The sequence below is a fragment of the Phalacrocorax carbo genome, chromosome 1 (assembly GCF_963921805.1).
Source record: "Phalacrocorax carbo chromosome 1, bPhaCar2.1, whole genome shotgun sequence".
Classification (NCBI taxonomy): domain Eukaryota; kingdom Metazoa; phylum Chordata; class Aves; order Suliformes; family Phalacrocoracidae; genus Phalacrocorax; species Phalacrocorax carbo.
This window is the reverse complement of record NC_087513.1, coordinates 208,362,016-208,387,309: the sequence shown is the minus strand read 5'-3', so window position 1 is coordinate 208,387,309 and position 25,294 is coordinate 208,362,016. Positions and strand designations below refer to the sequence as shown.

Sequence of the window (25,294 nt, the reverse complement as noted above, 5' to 3'; positions counted from 1 at the left end):
TCGAGACACTGGTGTCAGTTATTTTCTGGGCAAAGATCCAGTAGCTGTCCTGAAGTAGGTTTTGGTTTTGACAGCTGTGCAGATTTGCTGCTGAAAAGATAACTTCAAGTGTGAAACTCTTGGGGTTCTGCCAGACACAAAAAAAGGATTGTTTGATGCTTTGTTTCTTCTACAGGTTAAGAGGGGATGAATACAACATTATTTTTATGTCTCCTAATACCTGAATTTCCTTCCCTTTTATAAAATTTCACAAGTGGATTTTACTGGGGGGAGGGATGGAGCATTGACAAATCTTGATTACTTAGATCTGCTGTCCTAAACAGAGATTTCAGTTTATTACTGGATGAATATTTCTAATAACCTTCTCTCCAAGTTCTCTACACGGAATTGTGTGACAAACCAAACTGTATTTTTATAAAAATGTGTATAGTCACAATTATCATTTCAGCCAAAATGTAAACATATTTTTAATTACTGTGTATGTTTTTCAGTTTACTCCTCTAACACACAATTATCCAATTGTCTCCCTTAAATAACAGTTCAATAAATTCTGTAAATGTTTGAAAGTTTGTAGACTGGCCCACTTCGTAGGGTGTTTCTAAGGCATCTTTCTGTCAGCAGGTTAACCTGAAATAAAACATGGGACACTGATAGAGCATGACAGGTCATATCAGTGCTGACCACAAAAAGCAGAACAGAAGCACAAACTTCCTGGCTTACAAGCTATTACATTGGCACTTTTTTGCCTTTTCGGTCAGAAATGGTTACTCCATACTGCTTTTCATTTCAGGAAAGTCAGAATGCACGTTCATACAAACAATAAAATAACACGAATTTACAATGTCATTGGCATCCTCAGAGGAGCTGTGGAACCAGGTGAGCACTGGGTGCTTGAGGATTTTAATTCCTTCTTTATTTTGTGTTTGGTGAAACTGTTCTCATGTTGCAAGAAACTTCAAGCTTTTAGATAGCCAGATAATGTGGAATCTGGGAAACGCTTAATAGTTGTCCTGTTCCTCCCATTGCATTGTTTTTCATTGGCATTCCCAAGAATATATTTGAATGGGAATGCTAGATGATAGATGTAATAGATTTTTTTTTTAATATAATGCCTATCATTTTACAGTAGGTTTCCCCTTTCACCATTCATACATTTTTTTCTTTGCAAAAATTAACACAGTGCAATGTACAGAAAACTATTGATGATTTGGGACCTCAACATACTATTGTTGATACTTAGTAGCAGGCCATGTACATGAAAGACTTCTAAGTGGAAAAATATGTAGAAGATATTTCTTATCTTCATTTATGTATTTCAGTAGAATAAGTGAATGATTGCTGATTGCCTTAAAAATAAATCTGTAGCACTGGTATTAAACTTCATAATTTTTTTTAGCACAAGTAGGGATGCAATCAAAGGAAATATAGGTAACATAAAAGCATTTTTAATTAAGGACTGATATTGTCTGTTTGTTTCCAGACAGATATATTATTTTAGGAGGTCATAGAGATTCTTGGGTATTTGGTGGTATTGATCCAACTACGGGTGCAGCTGTTCTGCAAGAGGTTGTACGGAGTTTTGGTAAAATGAAGATGGAAGGTAACTTACTTACTACAGACAAAAAATGGTGGATATGGAAAACAGCAGCTTTGAGGAACTGTGTTGAATGTTCCCAGAAGCAGTTGTGTTGATTTAATTTTTCACCTCTACAGAAAGTTGTCTTTCTCATTATGAAAGATGCAAATTAATTGAAGAGATGTACAAGTAGCATTGCATCTTGGTTGGCTGAATTTATTCCTTCATGTCTCTCATCAGTGTAATAGTACCCTAGTACCCTCTTAGTTATGTGGAATGGAAATATTATGTTAAGAAGAAATGCCTCTGCAATAATATGTTCTTCTAAGGTGCTTAGAGAGGGTTTTTTTTTTTTAGTTCTATATCAGCTCAGTGCTATTTTGTTAAAGTGATTTCAATTAACTGTAGTGATCCTTCACTAGACTTTCTAACTTTAAGTTGAATTTTCAAGTTTAACTATGTGATTGCAGGTTGGAGACCTAAGCGAACTATTATTTTTGCTAGCTGGGATGCAGAAGAATTTGGATTGTTGGGTTCCACAGAATGGGCTGAGGTAAACAAAAAATAGTGTAAAGAAAGCAAAACTTGAAAGTTTGTGCATGTATGCAAGGCCACATGTATGCATATACAGGCTTGTTCCCTCCCTTCATAGTCATTTGCAGAATCTCCTCTACTGTTTGTTTTAAAGATATTAATTTCATTATGAAGTTGTCAATTACCAATTAAATTTTTAGTTCACATGACTCACAAATGATTAGCTGGGTTATCAGTTTAATGAATCAAGTAACAATTACTAACCTAATCAAGTATCTATCAAAAAGCCAGTACCACTTACTGATCAGAATATCAACTTCAAACATGATTGGCAGGTTGCAAAAAATTAAAAAAGTGTGTGTATATATTTAACATGAAAGAAATGCTTGGCTGACTCAAAACAGCTAGTCAAATTCATTTTAACTGGAAATGTCAGTGCTTTGATTCATACCTTTTGAACTGGAAGAACGTAGAAATGACAGCAATACTCGGTTTATCAGCGTTAAAACTGAGTTCACTGCTGGGAGCTCACATGAATTACTAGAGATTAAAAGCACGGAGGAATTCTGGCTGACCTTGCAGTCACATGTTGCATGTTCAAAAAGCACTGTGAGTGCAGAGTTAAACACATGTATAACCTTAATTCCTGCTGTTACAATGCCGTTCAGTAACTTTCCTGTTCCATCTCACTCCTGTGTGATGCAGCAGGCACCACCTACATTTTATGAATGTTTTTCACAACAAGTTAATTCCCAAAAAGCAGGAGTGAATGTCATATGCCCAGATCATTGACCCATCCTCAAATATTAATATAATTAGTAAGGTACATAGTGCTGCTTATCCTGACTGGGTTCTTAAAGGTAATGCTGTAAAAACCAGTGTGCTTAACATGCTCTTGACTAAATGTCACTAATTGAAAGTAATAATTACACTTTTACAACCCCAGGAAAATGCCAGAGTCCTCCAGGAACGGGCAGTTGCTTACATCAACACAGATTCTTCTATAGAAGGTGTGTCTTTTATTTTTAAACTCACTTTACTTTACAGATGTCAATTTTAGCAGTTTACTGTGTATTATTTATTGCATTCAGAGCAGGCAAACATAAGAAAGATAATATAATGTTCAGAATAAGTGTAGCAAATACAGAATTAGGTGGAGAGAGAACAATTTAAATTCTCATGTTGCTTTATTGTTGCAAATAGTGCCATCCATGAGCTGCAGCCAACATGTCTGAAGTCCAGAATGTCTCCTCTGGAGTTTAGTATTCTGTGCTAATGAACTGAGTGGTCTGAAGGTTAAGCTTTCTGCATTAGCTTTAATTTACAATTGCATCTTTAATATCTGACAGGCTTCTTGCTCCTTGTGCTGCTTGCAGCTCCAGTTCCTTTCCCTGTGGAATTATAATATTTTGGGACAATAATTTATTACGATCTTAAGACAATTTGTGTCAAGACCTTAGGCTTACATTTTGGGGGGGGGACACCTATTTTGGTCTTTTGGGCCAGTGTGGTCACCTTTGTTCATTGCTACGAGCAGGGAGAATATGCAGGGAGTTACATATGTTGTATGGCAGAGCTCTTCTAGAAAAATAAGCGCTGAAGAGTGTTTCAGATTATGAGAAGAATCTCCCATACAGGAATGCTGCTTAGAAACTGGACTTTGAAATTTGGGCCCAACACTATAAGCTAAATCACAAAATCCTTCTTAAATTATACTGAGCTTTATTACAGAAGGACTTCATTTATTGTTGTCTGTACTGAAATAATAGTCAGTAGAGCCTTGTGAAGCTGTCCTGCATCATAACCTCAGTTATTTAGGGCGTTGCTCTTCCCATGTTAAACCCAGCTTATCTGGGCTTACTGTATGTGAGTAAAATGGATATTCACAGGCATATTTAAGAACTCTTTTTATTTCTGTTAGCTGAAAATTTTGTCTGTCACAAAAGGATTGGAAAGAAAGAAAAGCCAAACCCAGTTTCTAAACGCTCAGTTGGAGTTGGGGAATAGGGAGGGTTAGAGCTGCTCCTTCGATTATGCAGCCTACATGCTGTGTAAAAAGTAGAGCAAAATTTCACGCCTAGAAGATCTCACGAATGAAATAATAGCTTTACAACTGCTTCATATTCTCAGCATGGATTGTAACACATATTTTTCAGTTGGTTTGCAGCCAACATGCTGCTGCCTTAACAATTTTCTTCTAAATGTTGATTATTCACACATGTCTCTTGCTTTATGCATTAAAGAAAATGTGAAAGTAAAACCACTGGAAAAGAAATCTGTAATAAGGAATAGAACACCATATTCAGCATACTGTTTTAAGTATCTTGGACATTCCTCACCTGACAGCATTAAAATCCCCTGTAGAGCCATAGCATCCATGTACTCTGCTGATTATTTTGTTTATCATCATACAGTCTTCACAGCACTTCTTATGCCATGTTCTGGACAGCAAATTGTTTCTATTCATTGTCCTTTAGCAATGAAAAGAAGAATAGTGGATCATCCTTTTGAGCATTTTTGTGACTTTAATTTCCAGTTCTCAAATATAGACTCTCCTTGGAAACATTATTAAAATTATCCAGTATTTTTCCATCTTCATGGGGTTTTCTGCAAATGTCAGTCTAGTCTTCTTGTGAGTACACACTGTGCAAAGGATGACCCAAATGTCTAAAGACATACCGAAACCTAACAACTGTGTTATCTGAAAGCTTATGTTTTATTACATCAAAGCCTTCTCACCCGTCTTCCCCTCTTTGTTATTGTCCATATCTGAGGGCAGAGGTGTGTGCCCAGTGCTGTCTGGTGGCTGTAGTCTGTAGAGGAGGCTGCTTTACACTCCTGCCTGCCTCAAAAGTGGTCATAGTTCCTTTCCCATGGTGCTGTTGCTGCTGTAACTGACAGCTTCAGTACGAGATACTTACCTAGCTCAACATAGCCTGCAGGCAGTGGGGAAGCCTCGTGGGTGTAAAGTGTAGACACCACAGCGTGGTGGTAAAAGGGGAGGTTTAGGAGACAGTAGATGAAAACATTACTCTGCATCTTTGTTGCCTATTTGGGTGACACTTAGTTCTTAAATACAAAATGCCAAATGTCTTGCAAGTCTTTAACTTGGAAGATGATGTGCCTTTCAGATATAGTCTGGAAAAAAGTTGAAAAAGTCCTCTTTATGATAAGAGAAGCAGCAGCTGCATTGAAAGACTTCTTAGAAATTCTTGCAGGGAATATGTCTTTCCTCCTGTACTGTTCCTGAATGCACCAACTTTATTTTTAACATCCTACAAAAAATAGGATGTTACCATTGCCTTCTGTTTAACACAGACTTTGGGGGGAGTATGAGTGACAAGGAAGGGCTTGTAGCTAATGAGAGATAGTTGGGCATATTTTAGAACTATGGAAAGCTTAATTCAATTACTGCGTATGTACTATAACCAATGCATCATTGTTGTGTAGTAGCAGTAGCTTATACAATGTGACCAAGCAGTCTATTTCTGAATATATTCTGAGGCAAGATCTAAATTCTGCCTAAATTTTGTCTAAGAAAGAACTGCAGGATTTATTCGATTAAGAAGATAATGCCATTGGTACATGAGGGAAAATTTCCATGTCTTTTTCCATTTTCAGGCAACTACACATTAAGAGTTGACTGCACCCCTCTTCTCTACAAACTGGTGTATAATCTGACAAAAGAGGTACAGAATCAGAGTGTCTATTATTTGTGATGTTCTAAGAATGTAAATCTGCAGGTTTATTGGATAAAATTGGGTTATTGAATAATATTGGATTTATCTTATTGCTGTGCTGGAAAAATCTTGATTCTGCCAAAATCAATAGGAAGACATCCCATCAATGGTACACAGTTCCTCAGTATTCTTAGAAAGGTTCAGATGTGTTATTGATATGTGGAATATTATTTGCAATATATAGTTAAAAAATAATAATAAAAGCAAGATAATAAAACACTTGAGCAAGATCAATTTTCTAAAGTGATAAGCATTCAAGGAAATAAATTGTATTTTAAATTTCCATTTCATGTGCAAAAGAGAACCTATTCATTTTCACATTGGCTAGCTACCACTTCGTCTCTGTCTGTTCCCTGTCAATCTCCTTCTTCTCTCACTGAGCCCCAGAAATACTGTGATAAATATTGAAGGACTGGGCAGGTTTTGTAACAGGCCAGAGGTGTGGATTTGCATGATTAAAAGTGGCCTAATAATGTCTTGTTGATTGCACCTCTCAGGATGAATTATCGTAACGCTGAAAGATTGTGGTCCGCTAAACTGTGAACCTTCATTGGCCATATGAGGAGTTAACCAGACTGGGGACCTAGCACGAGCCATTGCCACTAGCCTCAGATCTGGATTCATCTCGACTAACAGAAGACATCTCTGTCTGACTTAAGCAACGTAGGGTCCCTTTAAAAGCAATGGGTAGAAGCAGGTACCTTTAGGATGAGATCTATTTGTCCAAAGGTGGTTGTCTGCTCTTGTATGTACAGAACTCTCAAACTACTTTTATCCCTCATGTGAAGGGAGGCTACATGATCTGGTCCAGTGTAAAAATCTGCACTGTAACTGCACTTCGTAGGATGACTCCAGCTATTAGACTCTCATCCCATTAGATGCATTCATCCTCAGTTATTTTCAAATGCAGTACATGTTCTTCTGACACTGGAAATGCCATGGTTTGAACCTGGGAGGGGTGTGTGACCTATGCTATTCCCGTATTTATCTTTGCTTTTCTACATTTTATTTTCTTATCAACTCTTTCTATCTTACTCTTTCTTCCTTGCAGGGGAAGAAGCTGTACTTGTTCAAACGTTAGCTGTGACACTTCACACACTGAAGGGCATTCTGTTTTGCCTATACAAATTTCTGTGTCCCTAGTGCTGCAGGGCCCTGAATAAAACAATTTACTTTCCCTCTGCAGCAAGCCACTTACCCAGGAATACTTTTTTTTTCTTTTTTTGCAAAAAATAAACGAAGTGAAACAATGCTCTGGGCTAAAAATAGTACCTCGCTCTTGATCTTAAGTCAGCTTTTCAACTATTGCTGGATTTGAGTAGAAAACTTACATTAAAGTAGCAAATTAAGTACTTGAGACTGGCTTTTTTGAAAATTTTCCTATTCAGTGTTATTTAATCTTTTAACAGTAGAAGCATAATATAAACAATAGAGAGCATGACAACTATTCCATAATTCCATGCTGTTTCCTTGCTGAAGAGCTCCTAGAAGTACATTATATTTATCCATATTTGTCATAGCTTTATTTGTAAAGGGGATTATTTTATGGTAGGGAGCTGTCAGTGAAAAGCCTGACTATTCCCTGAGCTCCTTAAAGCTACTGTTGGTACAACTCAGATTTTTTTTCTTGTTAGCTTGTTATAGACAAAACCCACAACTACTTTTTCTTTTCTGTTATTCCACAGAGCACGATTCTGCAATAACATTCTGATTCTCTGCTGTTCTCTGTTTTCTGTACACAGTTGAGGAGCACTTTCCCCAGATTTCTTTTATCACATAGTCTCTGTCCAAAGAATCTCATATGCAATCCTTTTTGTCTTTTTACTCATTTGTTTTGGTGATTTTTTTTTTCTGTCTTGCTAAATAGATTTGAGACACTCCTTGCCACGTTTCTCCAGAGGAGTGTTTCCCTCTTTTTTTACTGCCAAACCCGGGACTGCCCCTCATCTTTTTGAAAAATAAATTCATGGTTCAATTTTTACAGTGATTCAACACTGTAGTTTTCATTTCCAAACCATATTTAATTTACTGGTGTTGATGTGCCACCGATGACCTTCAGTGATCCATAAATCACGAGCTGTAAAACCTTTCCCTAGAACTTAGACTTTTTTGAACTTATGTGTGAATTCATTCATAGAGATTGTTGGAATTTTCCAAGGAAAAAGGTGTTTTGATGGACCCTTGGAGAGAAGTCAGGGATAACAAAGGGTGTTTGCTGAAGGACCACTTCTAAATAGGACACCATTTTTGTTGGCATAGAAAGATGTGCATAGAAAGATGTACATAGATGTCTGACAGACCCTTTAGAAATGTGGCACATCTTTCAATTGTCTCACTGATTCTAGCATCACAGAATAAAATTCATTTAAAGGTTCAAACATCTTTATTCTCCAGGTCTCTAAAAATTCCAGTGAATCGGATTAGCAAAAGAGGGAGAGAAACTAAAGCAGCGAAGCTCTGTTTTGCAGAGGGATCTGCTTAATTTTCTTTGTTTTTTTTCCTTCACTTGCATTTAGGTAGCCTCTTATAAAGATAACCAAAGACTACAATCTGTGCCTTTGCTAATCAGTTGCATCTTTTTCACTGTTCTAAAAAACCCCATAATTTTCATAAAGGCTAGAAGGACTAAGGCAGAGTGAACAATTTTTGCTAGGCTCTCAGCATTGTACAAAAAAGCTGGCCAATGGGTTTTACAAAACCAGAGCTGTCAGAATAACATCTCTGCCAGAGCACGGAGTACTTTGACTCCCATATGTCAGAGTTCAGCTTGCTCTTATTAATGTGCCATTTTCAATTTAGCCCTAGAACTTGAACAAAGTGCCCTGAAAATGACAGCAGCCAAGCAGTTACTTCACAAAGTTGTTATTTTTCTGCTAGCTGCTGACATAATCTCAGAGGTCAGAACTCCTTGGATTTTCAATTTGGAGTCTGTGTATTTTTCAATGCAGAATTAAGTCTCGACAATACTGTGGGAGCACGTATCTAGCAACGAACATTTATGCTTTGTGTTTTGGAAAAAATAATAAAAATCCCAATCCTCTGCACATCATAACTAATCTTATATTTAAGGAACCATGTCTATTAAAGGTTGTTTAAGTGTAGATGGAGACCAGGGCCAGAGGCTTGATTTATTTTTAGCTCTGCCACAGATTTTCTAAGAGCTTTGGTCAACTAATTTTATACTCTTTCAGAGTTTTCCCAGCTGTATGATGGCTTTGCTAATACTTACTGTTTCCATCCTGCTACATAGCTTTTCAGGTTTTTTAAGGTGAGGGTGAGACCTACATTTGTACATACAGTGTCTTGCACAATGGTGCTCCAGTCTTGGCATCCCCTTGGCAATGCTGTAATACAGTTAGTGACTGGTTTTGTCCCTTCCTTCTAGCACAGTTCTTTTGTACCCTTCCTATAGCAAGTAGCAGTCAAATTTCAGGCCCAGCCTGTTGAGGGAATATTGCTGCTGTGCAGGGCAAACCTCCACAGGGTTAGGGCTGTTGCCTCCCCTTGCCTGCTGAAAGGAAAACAGCTGGAGCGTCCTGGCTGCTGGAGGAGCTCCACAGTGCTAATGTATGCTATTGTGTGTGTTCCTACCCAGTGCTATAATAAGGTGGTAAGAAGTCCTAGAAATCCCCAGGATCCACTTCCCCCAGAAGTGGGTGAGCTCCAGCTAGTTCCCTTGAGATTTTACCCTGCTTTTCCCCACTGTCATTGGTTCCTGAGATGCTTTTCATGGTTGGGATCCATAAATATATGTAACAAATGTAAATAGTGTACCTACGCTTCCTTGCAGGCAGCAATGCTGTTGATTAACAATCATGCAGATAGCTGTAAAGGTCTCCCTTGATACTGGATTGAGTTGGAGGTACTTTCAATGAGATTATAATCTTTTCCTTTCCAGATTTTAAGCCCTGATGAGGGTTATGAAAATAAGTCTCTTTATGAGAGTTGGCTTGAGAAAGATCCTGCAACTGAAAATAATAGCTATCCCAGGTAAGTTGTTAATCTCTTTTTGCTTTCCCAGTATTTTCATCATATCATAGCATGGCTACTCTCCAGAATTGTTCAAGATGTGCTATTGATGACAGTGATACAAAACCTTTTAGTACAAGGTGACTCTCTAGCAGTATCTTTTAAAGTGAAATAAAATAAAATTTTATGACTTTTTTTTTTAAAATGATGGTGACATTTATGCCTGCTGTAAAATGAAACCCCACGCTTTTTTAAAGGCTTTTTATTAGTAGAAAAGTGATTTGGAAAGCGATCAAAAAAGACCAGGGTGGGGAAAGAGGTCAAAATATAATTTTGTCACCCTACTAGATGAGATAATATCAAAATTGTTAGGATAAGCAAATGCTCAGTTGAAAGAAACTGCCTAGAGGGAAAATTAAAAAGCTCTCAGGATACTTAGTCTTTGTTTATACAATTGATGTAACTGTAATACATTACAAATCTATATCTGAAGGTATTAAAATTTCATATCTGAAGGTATTATAACTCCAAAACACTGTTTGAGCCTGTGACTTTTATTCACAATGTGGCATCACTCACTTAGGGTAAACAGAACTGCCCCTTTGTGTGATTTGACCAAAATCTTCTCCGTGTATTACCCTGTCTTTCAGGCCTTGACAAGATGAGTTTCTAGAGTCATTACACTCCCTGATGTTTCTTCCTTTTGAAAAAGCTACCAGATCTGACCTTTGTCATTTGATACGAATGGCTCCTTGCAGAAATTTATACTAACAGAAGAACTTCAACTGGGTTATTGTTCTTTTTTAGCTGAGAAACACCAGTTGTTCACCAGGCTGGACATATAAACCTAAAACTTCGTATAAAACTTAAATAAATATTTGAAAATACTTAGAATATTACACTCGATGATCTTAAGGGTCTTTTCCAACCTTAATGATTCTATGATCTGTCTTTATTATTTTCTTTTTCTCTGTCTTGCCACACCTACCAGCAGATGGCAATATTCACCTGTAAGTAACAAAAACCAATTGTGTCTTCTGCAGTAGAAATTATTTATCAGTCTTTGATTCTACTGTGGAATATGCTAAGTATATAAACACATCTGTCTTTACATATATTGCTGCCCAATTCATATCAGTTTGGAAAAAGATGATTAATGCTTTAAGATTGCAGAGACATGTCTGATACGATTTTATGGCTCTTGTGCATAATGTGTACATTTTTTTTAGATGTGGTCAGTGTCAGAAGAGGGATTGCTACCATTAAAAGACCTTCCTAGTAATATTGGATGCTGAATTAGTGTGGTGAAATAAGATCAGTTAGAGTAATTAGGCTTGCCACTCATCTAGTCTCTGATCTTACCAGTGTCCCTGATGTGCCCTCCAGAAGAACTGGCCTCCACTTCTTTGAAAAGTCTGCATTCTGCAGAAATTACTACCATACTATAAAGTAGGTGCTCTCTCTAAGATGTTGTCTTTTCTACATGTAGAATAAACAAACTGGGATCAGGCAGTGATTTTGAAGCTTACTTTCAGCGACTGGGTATTGCATCAGGCAGAGTCCGTTATACCAAGAATAGGGTAAGTCTTCCAGATTACTTGAAGAAGTTTGACAGTGCTGAGCATTTACTGATGATTAATAAAGGAATGCAAAGAATCTTTGACTGGTTTGTATATCAGTTTCATTTCTTAATTTAGCAAGAAACCTAAACATCTGGAGACTTAAAACATGGTATGGTGTGTATATTCTATAGGCTGTCAAGTTCACAGAAAGGTATTTATAGAATCTGATTGGAGGTGTATATTTCATTCCACCATACTATTAGTAGGCCCCTTAATATGCAAATATTCCTTGACTGTGTTCAACAAGATAAAAAGGGGCCATGACCGAGGGCTTCTGCTATCCAAACCTCCAAACTGTTTTCGCTTGTAGTGAAGGCAATCTCGGTACAATGGAACTGAAGACAGGGCTGTGTAGACAGGGAGAAGGAAGCTGCTCACTTAATCGTGTGCAACAGTCCATGGATTCAGGTTGTTTTAGTTTCTTAAGATGAACACACAAAAATGGAAGGATAGTAAATTGTGTTTTGTAGCAAATAGCTTTTTTGATTTGGAAACTGCAAAACATCATAGTCATTAAGTGATCAATACATCCCTTAGCTGGGTTAGAATTAGAATTAACTGGTTAGAATAGAGGGCACTGACAAATTTGCTTGCTCTTTTTCAGAAAGCAGACAAATTCAGCAATTATCCTGTTTATCACACTGTGTACGAGACCTTTGAGTTAGTGGAAAAATTTTATGACCCCACCTTCAAGAAACAGCTGACAATTGCCCAGTTACGAGGCAAGCTGGTTTATGAACTTGCAGATTCCCAGGTCATTCCATTTGACTGTAGAGATTATGGAGAAGCCTTAAAAGGATATAGCAACAGAATTTATAAATTGGCCAAGAAACATGAAGAGCAGCTGAAAACTTACAAAATATCATTTGGTGAGTAATAGCCACAACAGTATTTCTTAAGTGCATTAATTAGAATTGTGCAAGGACACAATATACCTCTTACAGCTCTGAAATTGAATTCCTTACTTTCCTGTTTCAATTCTGCCATCATGGTAAAGAGCCTCCTTCTTCTTTTCTAAACATAACATGTTCAACACATTACAGATGTGAAGGTTATAGGTGAGAGGGTTATAATAATTTTCATGCATATTACTGATTTTGGGCATTATTGCAGTGCTCATGAGCAGTCATGGATCACAATCAAAAGCAGACCAAAGAGACAGTATCAGCCTGCTTCCACTTTCTTGCTTAAAAAAGGAGACAAGTTAAACATTTATGGCAACTGCCTGGAACTTGGGAGACACAGGGGTCTGTTCCTCCTCAGCCAAAGACTTCATCTGACCTTGGGAAACTAGCTTACCATCTGTCTCAGTGCCGGGATACCACTTTTAGGCAACAGAAACACTTCTTTAACTCATCTTCATAAATATATACATTTGCTGAGCACTTGAACACACTGCACTGAAGCATATAAAACAGGTTGGAAGCAGCAGAGTGCTCTGGATCCTAGGCTAGGGCTGCTTCCGCAGTAATTTTCTTTCTCTCCCTCTCTCTCTTCTTTCTTTCTTCTTGCCTCATTCACCCCTTGTGTTTCTGTCAGTCCTAAATAACTCGGGGTCTGATGGACCCATGGTTTAGAGACATGAACAAGCTTTTTGGAGATGCAGTACTCTTTTGGGTTGTGTGAAACATTAGAAGTAATTCAGATCAAATCCTTTTTTGGGGAAAATTAAAAATTACATTTAAAACCTCATGTAATGACTTAGGTGAAAAATTCTTGACGACTTCGAAAAGACACCCTTTTTTGTAAAAAGGCCACCCGAGACAGAGGAGGCCTTGTGTGATGGATCATCTGGTCTGAGATTTTGCGTAACACAAGGATTTATTTCAATATGTTCTTGTGTTTACTGCAGCATATCTTGTAAGGAAACATCAAATCTGGCATTTCTTTTTGCAGCAGCAGAACTTCTACCAAAATTTCTGTTAAATAATTTATTTTCATTGTTTGAGTTTCTTTCTTATTTCAGGTTAGAAGTTGCCCAAATACCTTCTGACCAATGCATCTGTTTTTGTTCCTAGATTCCTAAAACAATCTCTTTTTTTTTTAGCTTTTTTCCCCCCAAATATCACTTAACCATCTCCTTAATAGATTTATAGGTGTGTCATGTTGACCATGTTTTTCAGTCTTTTCATTATTTTCATGGCTCTTCTCTGATGCCTGATCAGTTTTAAGTTAATTCTTGTATAAAACTATAATTTTTAAATTTTGTTTATTCTATTGTGCCAGAGTGCACTAAAATATATAGGCAGTTTTTACAATACTGTGAAAATTAAAGTTCATTTCTCTCAGCATTTTCATAGAATTGCCTATTGACAACACTGAATATGAAATATTCATGATTTCATGAATCAATATGAAATATGAAATGTTGTGATGTTTTCTAAAATAACCGACACTGAAAGCACCAAATAGTTGGTGAACATGAGCACAAATTCTCGTACATATTTTCAGGTGACCTTTCTTTTTTTCTCTTAAGTCCCATCCTACTACTTCTGAAATATAACCTGTTGCCGTGATATAACCATGATGTCAGCAGGCAGAACTCTGTCCTCAGGCAGACTTAGAGCTATTGCCACAGTTGTGGACAAATGTAAGTTCTCACCCTCACATGGTGATGATGGGTCTGCCTATACTGCAGTCCGTAAAGAGGTTGCTTACATAAAATCTGTGCCTCTAATTGTGCAAACTAAACAACAATATTAATACAAGAACAAGCCAGTGTAGGCTGGCGATGAATAAATGAGTTTGCTAGAAATAGAAGAGCAAATGAGACTGCAGAACAGCTTTCAATAGGAGTCCTGGGAACAGAAAGCCTATCACACTAGATAGCGTGATAAATTTATAAACAGTGAAGGGCCATAGTTGCCAGAGGAGGACTGGATTTAGGAGATGACCTAATCTTACACCCCATATTCCTGTATGACCAAAGAGAGGGTACTCTGGTTTATCTAAAGTCTTCTGAAACTTCTGGGAAAAACGTTCAAGTTGTAAATCGTCCTTCTTTGTAATTGAGTTGAATTTTGGTAAGTCCAGAAGTTCTTCTTATGACATCCACCTTTTACTTATTCTACAAAAATTAGTTGTATAAATGGATACTTTCCCCAGGTCTGTATTAAATAGACCCTTCCACAAGAAAATCATCACAGCTGATATTGTCATTAAAAGAAAAACCTACTGCTTCTTTGGCTAAGTTTTTCCACATAGCTTGGATGTTCTGCCAGGGACAGAGCAGGAAAAATCAACTGACTTACCGGCCAGCACAAATGCACAGAGTCAGGTATAACAAGCAAAATCCTGGAGTCTGAGCAGCAGCGCTGTGGGATGGTGCACGGGGCTGTGACAGAGACACCTCGTATGATGTAACTCTAGCGCACGTGTGGAGCAAGCACGGGACTTGGCTGCTTTGACCTACCTTGTCTATCACTGTGCTCCCTGACAGTTGTGCCTTTTATGCCTCATCTAATAACATTCAATATAGATATCTCATTCTTCTGTTATGATATGAATAGGACATAATGTTCCAGGAGGGAAATCCTGCTGTCCTTCCACAGCCTGCTGGAAGAGCTGGTATTTTTGATATGTCAGGCTTTTTATACCTAAACACTGCAGTGCATCCCTTTGTTAAAAATGAAACTGCAGAGTTCTCTGCTTGCAATGCCAGCCAGTCATTTCCTTGCCAGGCAGAGGGAAGATGTATACTCGTGAAAGCTTTATCAAGCGTTCTGCCTTATTGTTGCCCTCATCGCACAAGGTCTTTTTCTATTACTGCTAGTAGTGCGGGTCTTCAAAGCTTGCATGAGGGAAACAAATTATGGAAAACCAACAAAATTATTGCTATTATATCAGCAAAATGAATGTAGTTTCTCCACAGCTGAGCAACTGAAAGGTATATTGGGCCCAGCAGATACTGTGAAGTTGTTCACAAAGCCCTTCCTTGTCTAGATCCTCTTTTTTCTGCTGTGGTGGACTTCTCAAAGGCTGCTGCTGAATTTCACAAGAGACTTGAACAAGTGGACAAGAAAGAGTAAGTGAAAAACAAAAATTATGTATATCTGTGTGTGCGTGTATATATATATATATGCATATCTGCCTTAGGTACCCAGGGTGACAGCTCTTTCCTTCCAGTGACTGCACAAGGCATCTCTGATTAGTGTAGAAAGGAACACTGAGACAGGCAATATCTGCTGAGATGAATTCTGCTTCCCGTGATGAATAGTATCAGCTGTAGAGCTTATTACTACTATTGGCTCATCATTAAAATTATTGTAATATATGGAAAGGCATGTAGCAGTAAAAGTTAAAGTTGGCCTGAGCTCTGTGTTTAGACACCTACACTTGACTGTTATAGGTAGTGCCAGAGTTTGTACTTTCAGCACACCTCAAGGAGACAGGGTGATGCTTCAGAGTAATAGAATCGTAGAATGGCTTGGGTTGGAAGGGACCTTAAAGATCATCTAAGTCCAACACCCCTGCCATGGGCAGGGACATTTTCAACTAGACCAGGTTACTCAGAGCCCCATCCAACCTGGCCTTGAATATCTCCAGGGATGGGGCATCCACAGCTTCTCTGGGCAACCTGGTCCAGTGTCTCACCACCCCTATAGTGAAGAATTTCTTCCTTATAGCTCAGCTAAACCTACCGTCTTCCAGTTTAAAGCCATTACCCCTTGTCCTATCACTACATGACCTTGTAAAAAGTCACTTTCCAGCTTTCTTGTAGGCTCCCTTCAGGTACCAGAAGGCTGCTGTAAGGTCTTCCTGCAGCCTTCCCTTCTCCAGGCTCAACAACCCCAAGTCTCTCAGCCTGTCTTCACAGGAGAGGTGCTCCAGCCCTCTGATCATCTTTGTGGCCCTCTGGACCTGCTCCAACAGGTCCATTTCCTTCTTGTGTTGGGACGGCCCAGAGCTGGACGCAGCACTCCCAGGTGGGATCTCACCAGAGTGGAGTAGAGGGGGAGAATCACCTCCCTCAAGCTGCTGGCCATGCTGCTTTAGGTGCAGCCAGGATACAGTTGGCTTTCTGGGCTGCAAGTGCACACTGCCGGCTCATGTCAAGCTTCACATCAACCAACACCCCCAAGTCCTTCTCCTCAGGGCTGCTGTCAGTCCATTCTCTGCCCTATATTTGTACTTGGGATTACCCCAATTACCCCGACCTGTGTGCAACTGTGTGCACTTGGCCTTGTTGAACTTCATGAGGTTCATACGGTCCCACCTCTCAAGCCTGTGAAGGTCCCTCTGGATGGCATCCCCTCCCTCCAGCATGATGACTGCACCACGAAGCTTGGAGTTGTCAGCAAGCTTGCTGAGGGTGTGCTCAATCCCACTGTCCATGTTGCCAACAAAGTTGTTAAAACAGCGCCAGTCCCATATGACCAATATAATGTTGGCAAACCCAAGGGCCCCATGGAACTCCCATCCCTCTGAGTGCACTGGCTGGAGGCCAGGTGCTCCCAGGCACCTAGCAGGGTACCAGATAGTCGTGTTTAGCCAACTGAATCCCATACTTACTATGTTGCTGTATAGATTAGAGTGGGAGTTGGGACGCTTGGTTTATGGGTGGACACCAAAATCTAGGTATCGTTTTCTTGACCTAAATCTCAGCCTTCCTGTCCCCTCTGTTAGGTGGGATCTTTCTAGTGCCATTTAATACTAAGCAAGTATCTGACAATCTCAGAAAGCCTCCCATTTTATTTTTTGCATAGAGTGAAATCTTGTAGTTGAGTTTTCTAACACAGAAATCCTAATGTGTTAATGTAACATGTATTGAATACCTCCATCTGCAAAAACTTCAACTTTTTGCGAACTGTAGACCACCTCCACAATTATTTTTTTTTCTGTACAAAGAAGAGGAAGTGTTTAAATGAAACTGGGAAGTTATGTTTCCTTCCTGTGTGAAGCGTCTCTGTCTCCATTTTCTGCAGTCCAGTTGCAGTGCGAATCATGAATGATCAGCTGATGTTTATAGAAAGAGCTTTCACTGATCCTCTTGGCTTACCAGGAAGGAAGTTTTACAGGTGAGACAACAAGTTTCTTGCCCAGCTGTCTAAAGCACTGTGCTTTTGCAAGTCAACCCCACACAAACTGACTGGTCAGTTGAACCACTGCATATAGGAATTACAGCTCAACAGATTCTGTTTCAGGTACAATCCAGTTAGTAGCAGACTTTGTTTATAGCCCCTAAGGAGAACTCCTTGGTTGCACCAGTCTTGTGATGCCTAATCCCTCTTTGTGGAGTTGGCACTCTGTTTTATTAGCCATCATACTCTCTGACTTTTATTTGCAGATGTGCAGTACTACTGTTACCACTTGCTCTTTTAAACCTGTACAAAGTGAGGTTTCAGTGGAGAATCAACTGTATGGAAAGAAAGCAGAAATGAGGGTAGAGTAAAAGGCAGAAGAGGATGAGGACAGATGTGTAGTGAGGGCCAGGTGAAGAGCGGAGTCCAGAAGAGAGCTTGGAGAGAGTGACATTTGAGCACAAGAAATATAAAGGCCCATGAGCTGTGCTACAAAGTCCCATCTGTCCCAGCTTTGACTGCTTCTATAGATGCTCCTATTAGCTTAAATCATTAACTAGTTATTCTTGAAGTTTTCTCTCTGCAAGCACATGGGCCTGGGGAAAGACAATGTTCGGTGCACCACAATGCCCTTCATAGAAACCCAGTGCATTTATTAGTAACACTTAACAAGAAGCCAGCTTCCAGTGTCAGGTCTGTGACTACCTCACTTTACTCTCAGTATCCCCCTATTTTTAATGACTGGTTATATCTGACTCACTGATTGATGGCTTTCACACCAAGCCAGAAGTCCCTCAGGCACGTAGAATTGAGAATCACACTTCCATCCTCCTAGGATGAACTGTCATTTATGCTTTTGGAAGAATGAAATGGTTCTTTTCTACAGTTCTTCTTGTCAGGTGTTAGGTATCACTTACAGCTGTCTAGATTTTTTTTTTTTACTTGCTTGCATTTATTAATGTAGTTTTAGTGTTTATTCTGATTGGGGGCGGCTTTTTCACATCCTCTTTCACTAATGTGTTTGATACTTCATACAAAACCCATCCATTTCAAAGCAGATCTGCAAGTATTCGTTATAAAAAAAAAAACAACAACAAAACCAAATAACAAATAAAATTAAGTGATGCTTTTGCCTGGTTCTGTTCCAATATAATAATTTCTTCTCTGAAGAAGTCATGCTCTTCTCAAGAATTCTCCCTCAGATTTCCCCTCTGCCCCTCTTTTCACATTCCTTTCCCAGATCTGCTGACCATCATTCAACTGCTTAGTTCTCTTTGAGGTTTCTGTTCCACTTCCTATTGTACACCCATAAATAGTTTTATTCCCTGTTCTGGACGACCATATTAGTTAACAGGTTTGTTGAGCTCCCATTTTCAAAAATTTAACATGGTTTCATTCCTAATTAGACAAATGCATCATCTCCTTCCAAAAGTAAGGCTACCTGTCCTAAATCTGTGCCTTTACCCATAGGTTTTGCCCTTGGGGCTGCTTCCTCCTATCCTTTTAAGGACAGTTGCAGCTAGATTTCCTCTGTATTTAGTTAGTTCTGATCTTCACAGGATTCATGGTTACTTTATGTATACATATACAGTGCCCTACAATGAACATGCACACTGTTAATGGTTATTTTATTCAGTATACCTACATTTTTTCCTTCTTTCCCCACAGACATGTCATCTTTGCTCCAAGCAGTCACAACAAGTATGCTGGAGAGTCCTTCCCAGGGATCTATGATGCCATGTTTGATATTGAAAACAAAGCAGATCAGCGTGAAGCCTGGGAAGAAGTCAAGAGGCAGATTTCCATTGCAGCCTTCACGGTGCAGGCTGCAGCAGGGACACTGAAGGAAGTAGCGTAGGATGATGGCTTCGAAAGGTCAAATAGCAAAGTCTGAAATGCACTGTAGTGAGACTCCTGCAGCGACCCAGTCTCTCCTGACTGCCTACCTATATGAGTGTCCAACCTTCTGAATGCATGCAAGTGTACTGGTAGGGTGAGCAGGAGCTCTGTGTATCAAAGAACTCCTGAGCTAGAAATTACTGCTTCTCTGATACTGACAAAACTGTAGCTTTAAGAACAACCCTAGATGGAAGCAAATTTGGGGGTAGAGAGAAGGAAGAATCAGTTCCCAATCAGAGTTTTCTGAAAGATCTGCCAATTTTGAGGACCTGTTATTTTGGATGTGGAATTACAAACCCAGTCATTTGCCAAGATACCTGTAAATCTTGGCCGTAGCAGCGATCACCAGCACACATTGCAAGAAAAAAAAAAAACACCCCTCACCATGTGCTTTTTTCTTGTTCTGATAATTACTTTTATAATATAAGACACCAAAGGCATCTGTATATTAGAATCTATTCTGCAGGACTGGTGAGTGCTCATTATGCTGATTTGCTTTCTTTTCTAGAAAAAATAAAACACTGGCCCTCCTGCCGATTGCTACCTTCCGAGCCATTCTTGATAATCAGAGAAAACAGCCGCTTAGGTGCAGAAATCCAAAAGCATTTTCTCAGGGAGTGAGTGTCCATCTCTCTGACAGAAACTGTGCATCTCCCTCCTGTATTTGCACTTTGGAATATGGAGATTGTGATGGATAACCAAAAGCTGACCCGCTCCTTTTGGCACTTTCACTAGTCCCAAACCCACGGCAGCTTTTGTTCCTATTTTTTCCTGAGAGATCTCTTTCATGCAGTTGTCTTCTTCCAGCTGAGGGAGATGAAGGACGTTGTCACTGTTGGCATGGGGCTTGAAGTTACTCTGTCGTCACATAAGGCATGAAGAAAGTTTCCCATCAGGAGCTGCATTTATATTCAAAGAGAAACTGAAATGCATGAAAAGGGTGATTGCACAGAGCTGTTTAATTTGTAAAAAAATTGATTCTTGCTTCATTTGCCCTTTAAATGTACTTCTCATCTACATGCTTTACATCTAATAAAACTGATAGAATTTTATTAAATCACATTCCAGTTTGTGAGAGCTGATAATAACCAATTTTTTCTCTTATGGAAAATATACTACAGCTTTTCTCACAACCATAAATTGCACCATGTTGGGGGAATAAAATCCTTTTTGTTTTATGGGGAATAGAACAGATGTGCTAAAAAAGACAGAGTTAGAGAAACAGGACAATTTTTAGGCTACAGAAGGGGTTGTTCTCATCTCAGATGCCTTGAATTCAGACAAGGGAACCAGCAATTACTATAGTTCAGTCCTTTGGGAAGTTGTTTTGGGGGTATATGCCACCAAGAAAGGAGGCTTCCATTGGAATGACTTCCAAAAATCCTCTCTGAATGATGAAAGACCGTGTATCTATGGATGCTGTGCTCGTAATTTACTGTTGAATTGCTTTTCACAAATCAAGCCTTAGGCACATGAGGAGGAAATTACACTTCCACAGCCCATGCTTTACCTCCTCTGTTGGAAAAAGTAGTGCTTAACTGACCTTGTCAGCATGCCCATGAGAGACATGAGTAGTCAGTGCTGAGGACACCAGAACAGTGACTCTCTCTAATTCTGCCTCACTGGGGCTACTCACAGTTACGAAGTTGTTCATCTCCACATCTGTAGCTTAAGGTGCTGCTGAAGGATGTGATACCCTGCGAACGTGACCGGTACTAACTGCACTGGGTTTTCTTCCCTTTTCCTGAATCGCCCACTCTTCCTGCACCATCATAGCTTTATGTGAACTGCAATGAGCAGTAACTGAATGTGCCCCCAAGGAAGGGTTAGGACATCTCGATGGCGGAAGAAAGCCACTAGTGCCTCTTCCTTGTGAACAGCAGCCAGCTGTCTGTCAATCTGTCAGTGGTCACTGCTATAGGATCATCAGAGGAGAAGGAATTTCCACATAAAAAGGAAATATCTGACGAAGCATGCTTCCTCCTTCATTTACAGAAATCTTTGTAACAGTATAAACCAGTGAACAAATGCTTCACCAGTAAACATACTTTCCCAGCCTCTGAAGTTCTGTGCCATTGCCTTGCTGCTACAAAAGAACGTGTTATTTCTTCTTGTTTCCCTGTGCAGTTTGAAGCTGTAAGAATAAATTACAGCTCACATCAGGCTGAATGCACAGCTGGCATCGATTGCCTTGTTCCTCTTCTCAACTTAACTGATAACTCTGTATGAACGTACGATTCATCATGACCCGCTACATCCTGCGAGGTATACAAAATAGCTTAAATCTATTTCCATTCCACTCTCTACAGTTCTACTGAGGGACAGTGATACCCAATCCCTTATAAATAAGGAAGCCAAACCACTTATAAATGGCTTATACTAATTGATTTCCATAAAGTTCCATATTCTTGGTACTGAAAGGATCAGTTAGGGCTGAGATTGCCTTCCCTGCTTCAGTCAGTACTATCTCCTGTTCTATAGATGGGCAACCACGCAACTGCTGCTGCCTCCCAGCCCAAAAGCTGCTGCATTTGTGTGGCTCTGCCTCCCCATAATTTCAAAGTGCGAGGGGATTTTTCAGGCTCTCCTTACAAATAGATAACACTGGATCACCTGCTCTGTCCTTCCTTAATTCCATTTGCACAGTTCGTTCCCTCAACCTGGCTGAAGCAATCTCTGAACCATACTGGTGAAACAGACCCCTCAGCCTAGTCTGGGGCTGCCAAGCAATTTGGCAAAATTAAACTTGGAGAAAGAAAATATCGCTTGGATGTTTGGGTTTCCAATCGCCTCTTTAGAAAATCAGTTTCAAAGGGATAGTATCAGGACGTTTATTTGAGATTCTCTTATAGTTGAAATACCTTTGGTTTGCATTTGGATAGGAAGCTGTTAACACTTGGTCAACTTAGTGATGGCTGGAAAGTAGGGATACCCTACATGCTCCGCTCTCCACTGAGTGAGTGAGAAACACAATCCAGTTACAATACTCATTCATTTGAAACAAAATTGGTAGTAATTTAAAATAGTTATTCTGCTGTGTTTTTCAGTCAATCAATAAATAGAAATAGAACCACCTAAAAATGCCCTACAGATCTTAAGCTTAATAAAAACTAAAACCAATTCAGAACCTTTGAAGACTAACTGTTTGGGATTAAGTGATGCCAGTGCTTCCCTCAACACCCTGTAATTTAGCAACCCTTCCCAAAGTTGACTCATGCATTAAGAGATGGCCTTTGTGGAGCAATGAAATGAAAATTTCTCTATCCCAGTATCCTGATGACTGAAGTACAAGTACACCAACTGAAGGCGTTTCATAAATCTTTTCCATAACTATGCAGTTCGGGTGTTAGAACAGGGCATTTGGACTTGTCCATTTTTTTGGTTCAGCCAAAGCAATTTGTCAAGTCCAGGTGAAACTTCTAAATTGCTTCAGCTGATCTAAAATTGCATTCTTTTACAACAGTCATAAAAATAAAACACGCTGTGTAACTCAGTGTATCTATTAAGAAAAAGACATTGCAAGAGAAAGGTCCTAGAGCAGTCAGTCAGCCCGTTAAGCAGATGATCACAATCAGTACCCGTGCTGTATGCTGACTTTTCCACAGACTCGATTTCTATTATTCTGTCATTCTTCTATAGATATCCTATAAAATAATCTCTGCATATTTGTAAGGGCCAAGATAATGTGAACTCTGTGGACTGCATAGTACTTTGCAACAGAAGAGGACCTGAACACCTGGCCAGCAGCCCTCAGTGACCTGAAACCCTTTCCTTGTGTGGAGGAACTATTGCTGTTCCTGTCCATCCTGCCTAAAAAATATTGGGCAGCAAGTTTTAAACAGAGGGATTACTTACACTACATGTGATTATATGGTGAAGCTCATTGCTACAGGAGCTTGTGAAAGGTGAAAAGGGTTAAAAAAGGATCAGATGCATGCAAGAAGTGCTCATGCCTCAAGATTCAGATGCAACCTTTAATTCAGAAGGCCCTAAAGCACTTGGGAATTAAAGCATCCATATGCATGAAGGGATTAAAACGTAACTGCTTCGTACCTTGCTTCAAGCATTTGCCATGGAGAGATTACTGGAAAAGACCATGCTTTGCACTCTCTCATTGTAATGCTTTCCACTGACTAGACAGCCCCTTAGGTGCCGCTGGTGGTCCTCTCTTTGTGGGCTCTTGACTGAAACCCATGAAAATTCCTAGAATCATAAAGGTTGGAAAAGACCTCTAGGATCATCAAATCCAACCATCAACCCAACACCCCAAGGTCTCCTAAACCATGCCCTGAAGTGCCATGTCTACACATGTTTTGAACACCTCCAGGGATGGAGACTCCACCACCTCCCTGGGCAACCTGTTCCTGTGACTGACCACTCTTTCAGTAAAGACGTTTTTCCTAATATCCAATCTAAACCTCCTCTGATGCAGCTTGAGGCCATTTCCCCTCGTTCTATCGCTAGTGACCTGGGAGAAGAGGCCGACCCCCACCTCACTACAGCCTCCATTCAGGTAGTTGTAGAGAGCGATAAGGTCTCCCCTCAGCCTCCTCTTCTCCAGGCTAAACAACCCTACTTCCCTCAACCGCTCCTCATAAGACTTGTTCTCCAGACCCTTCACCAGCTCCGTTGCCCTTCTCTGGACTCACTTCAGCACCTCAGTGTTCCTCTTGTACTGAGGGGCCCAAACACAAACACAATATTCAAGGTGCGGCCTCACCAGTGCCCAGTACAAGGACACCATCCCTGCCCTGCTCCTGCTGGCCACACTATTCCCAGTACAAGCCAGGATGCTGTTGGCCTTCTTGGCCACCTGAGCATGCTGCTGGCTCATGTTCAGCCAGTTGTCAGCCAGCACCCCCCAGGTCCTTCTCCACTGGGCAGCTTTCCAGCCTCTCTTCCCCAAGCCTGTAGCATTGCATGGGGTTGTTGTGACCTTACTGAGGGTGCACTCAAGTCCCTCATCAAGATCATTGATAAAGATATTAAACAAGACTGGCCCCAACACTGAGCCCTGGCGAATCCCGCTCGTGACCAGCCACCAACTGGATTTAGCTCCGTTCACCACAACCCTCTGGGCTCGGCCATACAGTCAGTTTTTTACCCAGCAAAGAGCACACCAGTCCAAGCCATGAGCCACCAGCTTCTCTAGGAGGAGGCTGTGGGAGACAGTGTCAAAGGCTTTGCTAAAGTCCAGGCAGACATCATCCACAGCCTTTCCCTCATCCACTAGGCGGGTCACCCTGTCATAGAAGATGAGGTTGGTCGGGCAGGACCTGCCTTTCATGAAGCCGTGCTGGCTGGGCCTGATCCCCTGGTTGTCCTGCACATGCCTGGTGAGCTCACTCAAGATGAACTGCTGCATCACCTTCCCTGGTACCGAGGTCAGGCTGACAGGCCTGTAGTTCCTGGATCCTCCTTCCAGCCCTTCTTGTAGAGGGGCGTCACATCAGCAAGCCTCCAGTCATCTGGGACCTCCCGTTAACCAGGACTGCTTGTAAATGATGGAGTGTGGCTTCGCGAGCTCCTCCCCCAGCTTCCTCAGTACTCTCAGGTGGATCCCATCCGGCCCCATAGACTTGTAAGTGTCCAGGTGGAGCAGCAGGTCGTAAACTGTGTCTTCCTGGATTATGGGGGTTTATTCTGCGATCCGACCCTGCCTTCCTGCTCAGGGGACTGAATACCCTGGGGATAACTGGTCTGACTGTTAAAGACTGAGGCAAAGAAGGCATTACGTACCTCAGGCTTTTCCTTATCCTTGGTGGCAATGTTCCCCTCTGCATCTAATACAGGATGGAGATTCTCCTTGGCTTTTTGCTGTTAATATATTTGTAAAAACATTTTTTGTTATCCCTTACAGCAGTGGCCAGGTTGAGTTCTAGCTGGGCTTTTGCTTTTCTAATTTTGTCTCTGCATGACCTAGTAAGATCCCTG

The 25,294-nt window shown here is 40.3% G+C and overlaps 1 protein-coding gene across 3 annotated transcripts in view; it reads left to right on the top strand.

The window, feature by feature from the left end:
• NAALAD2 (N-acetylated alpha-linked acidic dipeptidase 2) overlaps window positions 1–20,417 on the top strand; it is a 34,750-nt gene extending 14,333 nt beyond the window's left edge. For all 3 annotated transcript variants that reach the window (XM_064441385.1, XM_064441384.1, XM_064441386.1), the window contains 11 exons: window positions 791–876; window positions 1,481–1,600; window positions 2,047–2,129; window positions 3,057–3,120; window positions 5,732–5,799; window positions 9,749–9,840; window positions 11,309–11,399; window positions 12,046–12,310; window positions 15,384–15,465; window positions 17,366–17,458; window positions 19,130–20,417. In XM_064441385.1, the coding sequence (XP_064297455.1) occupies window positions 791–876; window positions 1,481–1,600; window positions 2,047–2,129; window positions 3,057–3,120; window positions 5,732–5,799; window positions 9,749–9,840; window positions 11,309–11,399; window positions 12,046–12,310; window positions 15,384–15,465; window positions 17,366–17,458; window positions 19,130–19,319 (1,234 nt within the window). In that variant the 3' untranslated portion in view covers window positions 19,320–20,417. The remainder of the gene's footprint in view (window positions 1–790; window positions 877–1,480; window positions 1,601–2,046; window positions 2,130–3,056; window positions 3,121–5,731; window positions 5,800–9,748; window positions 9,841–11,308; window positions 11,400–12,045; window positions 12,311–15,383; window positions 15,466–17,365; window positions 17,459–19,129) is intronic.
• The last annotated feature ends 4,877 nt before the right edge of the window (window positions 20,418–25,294 follow it).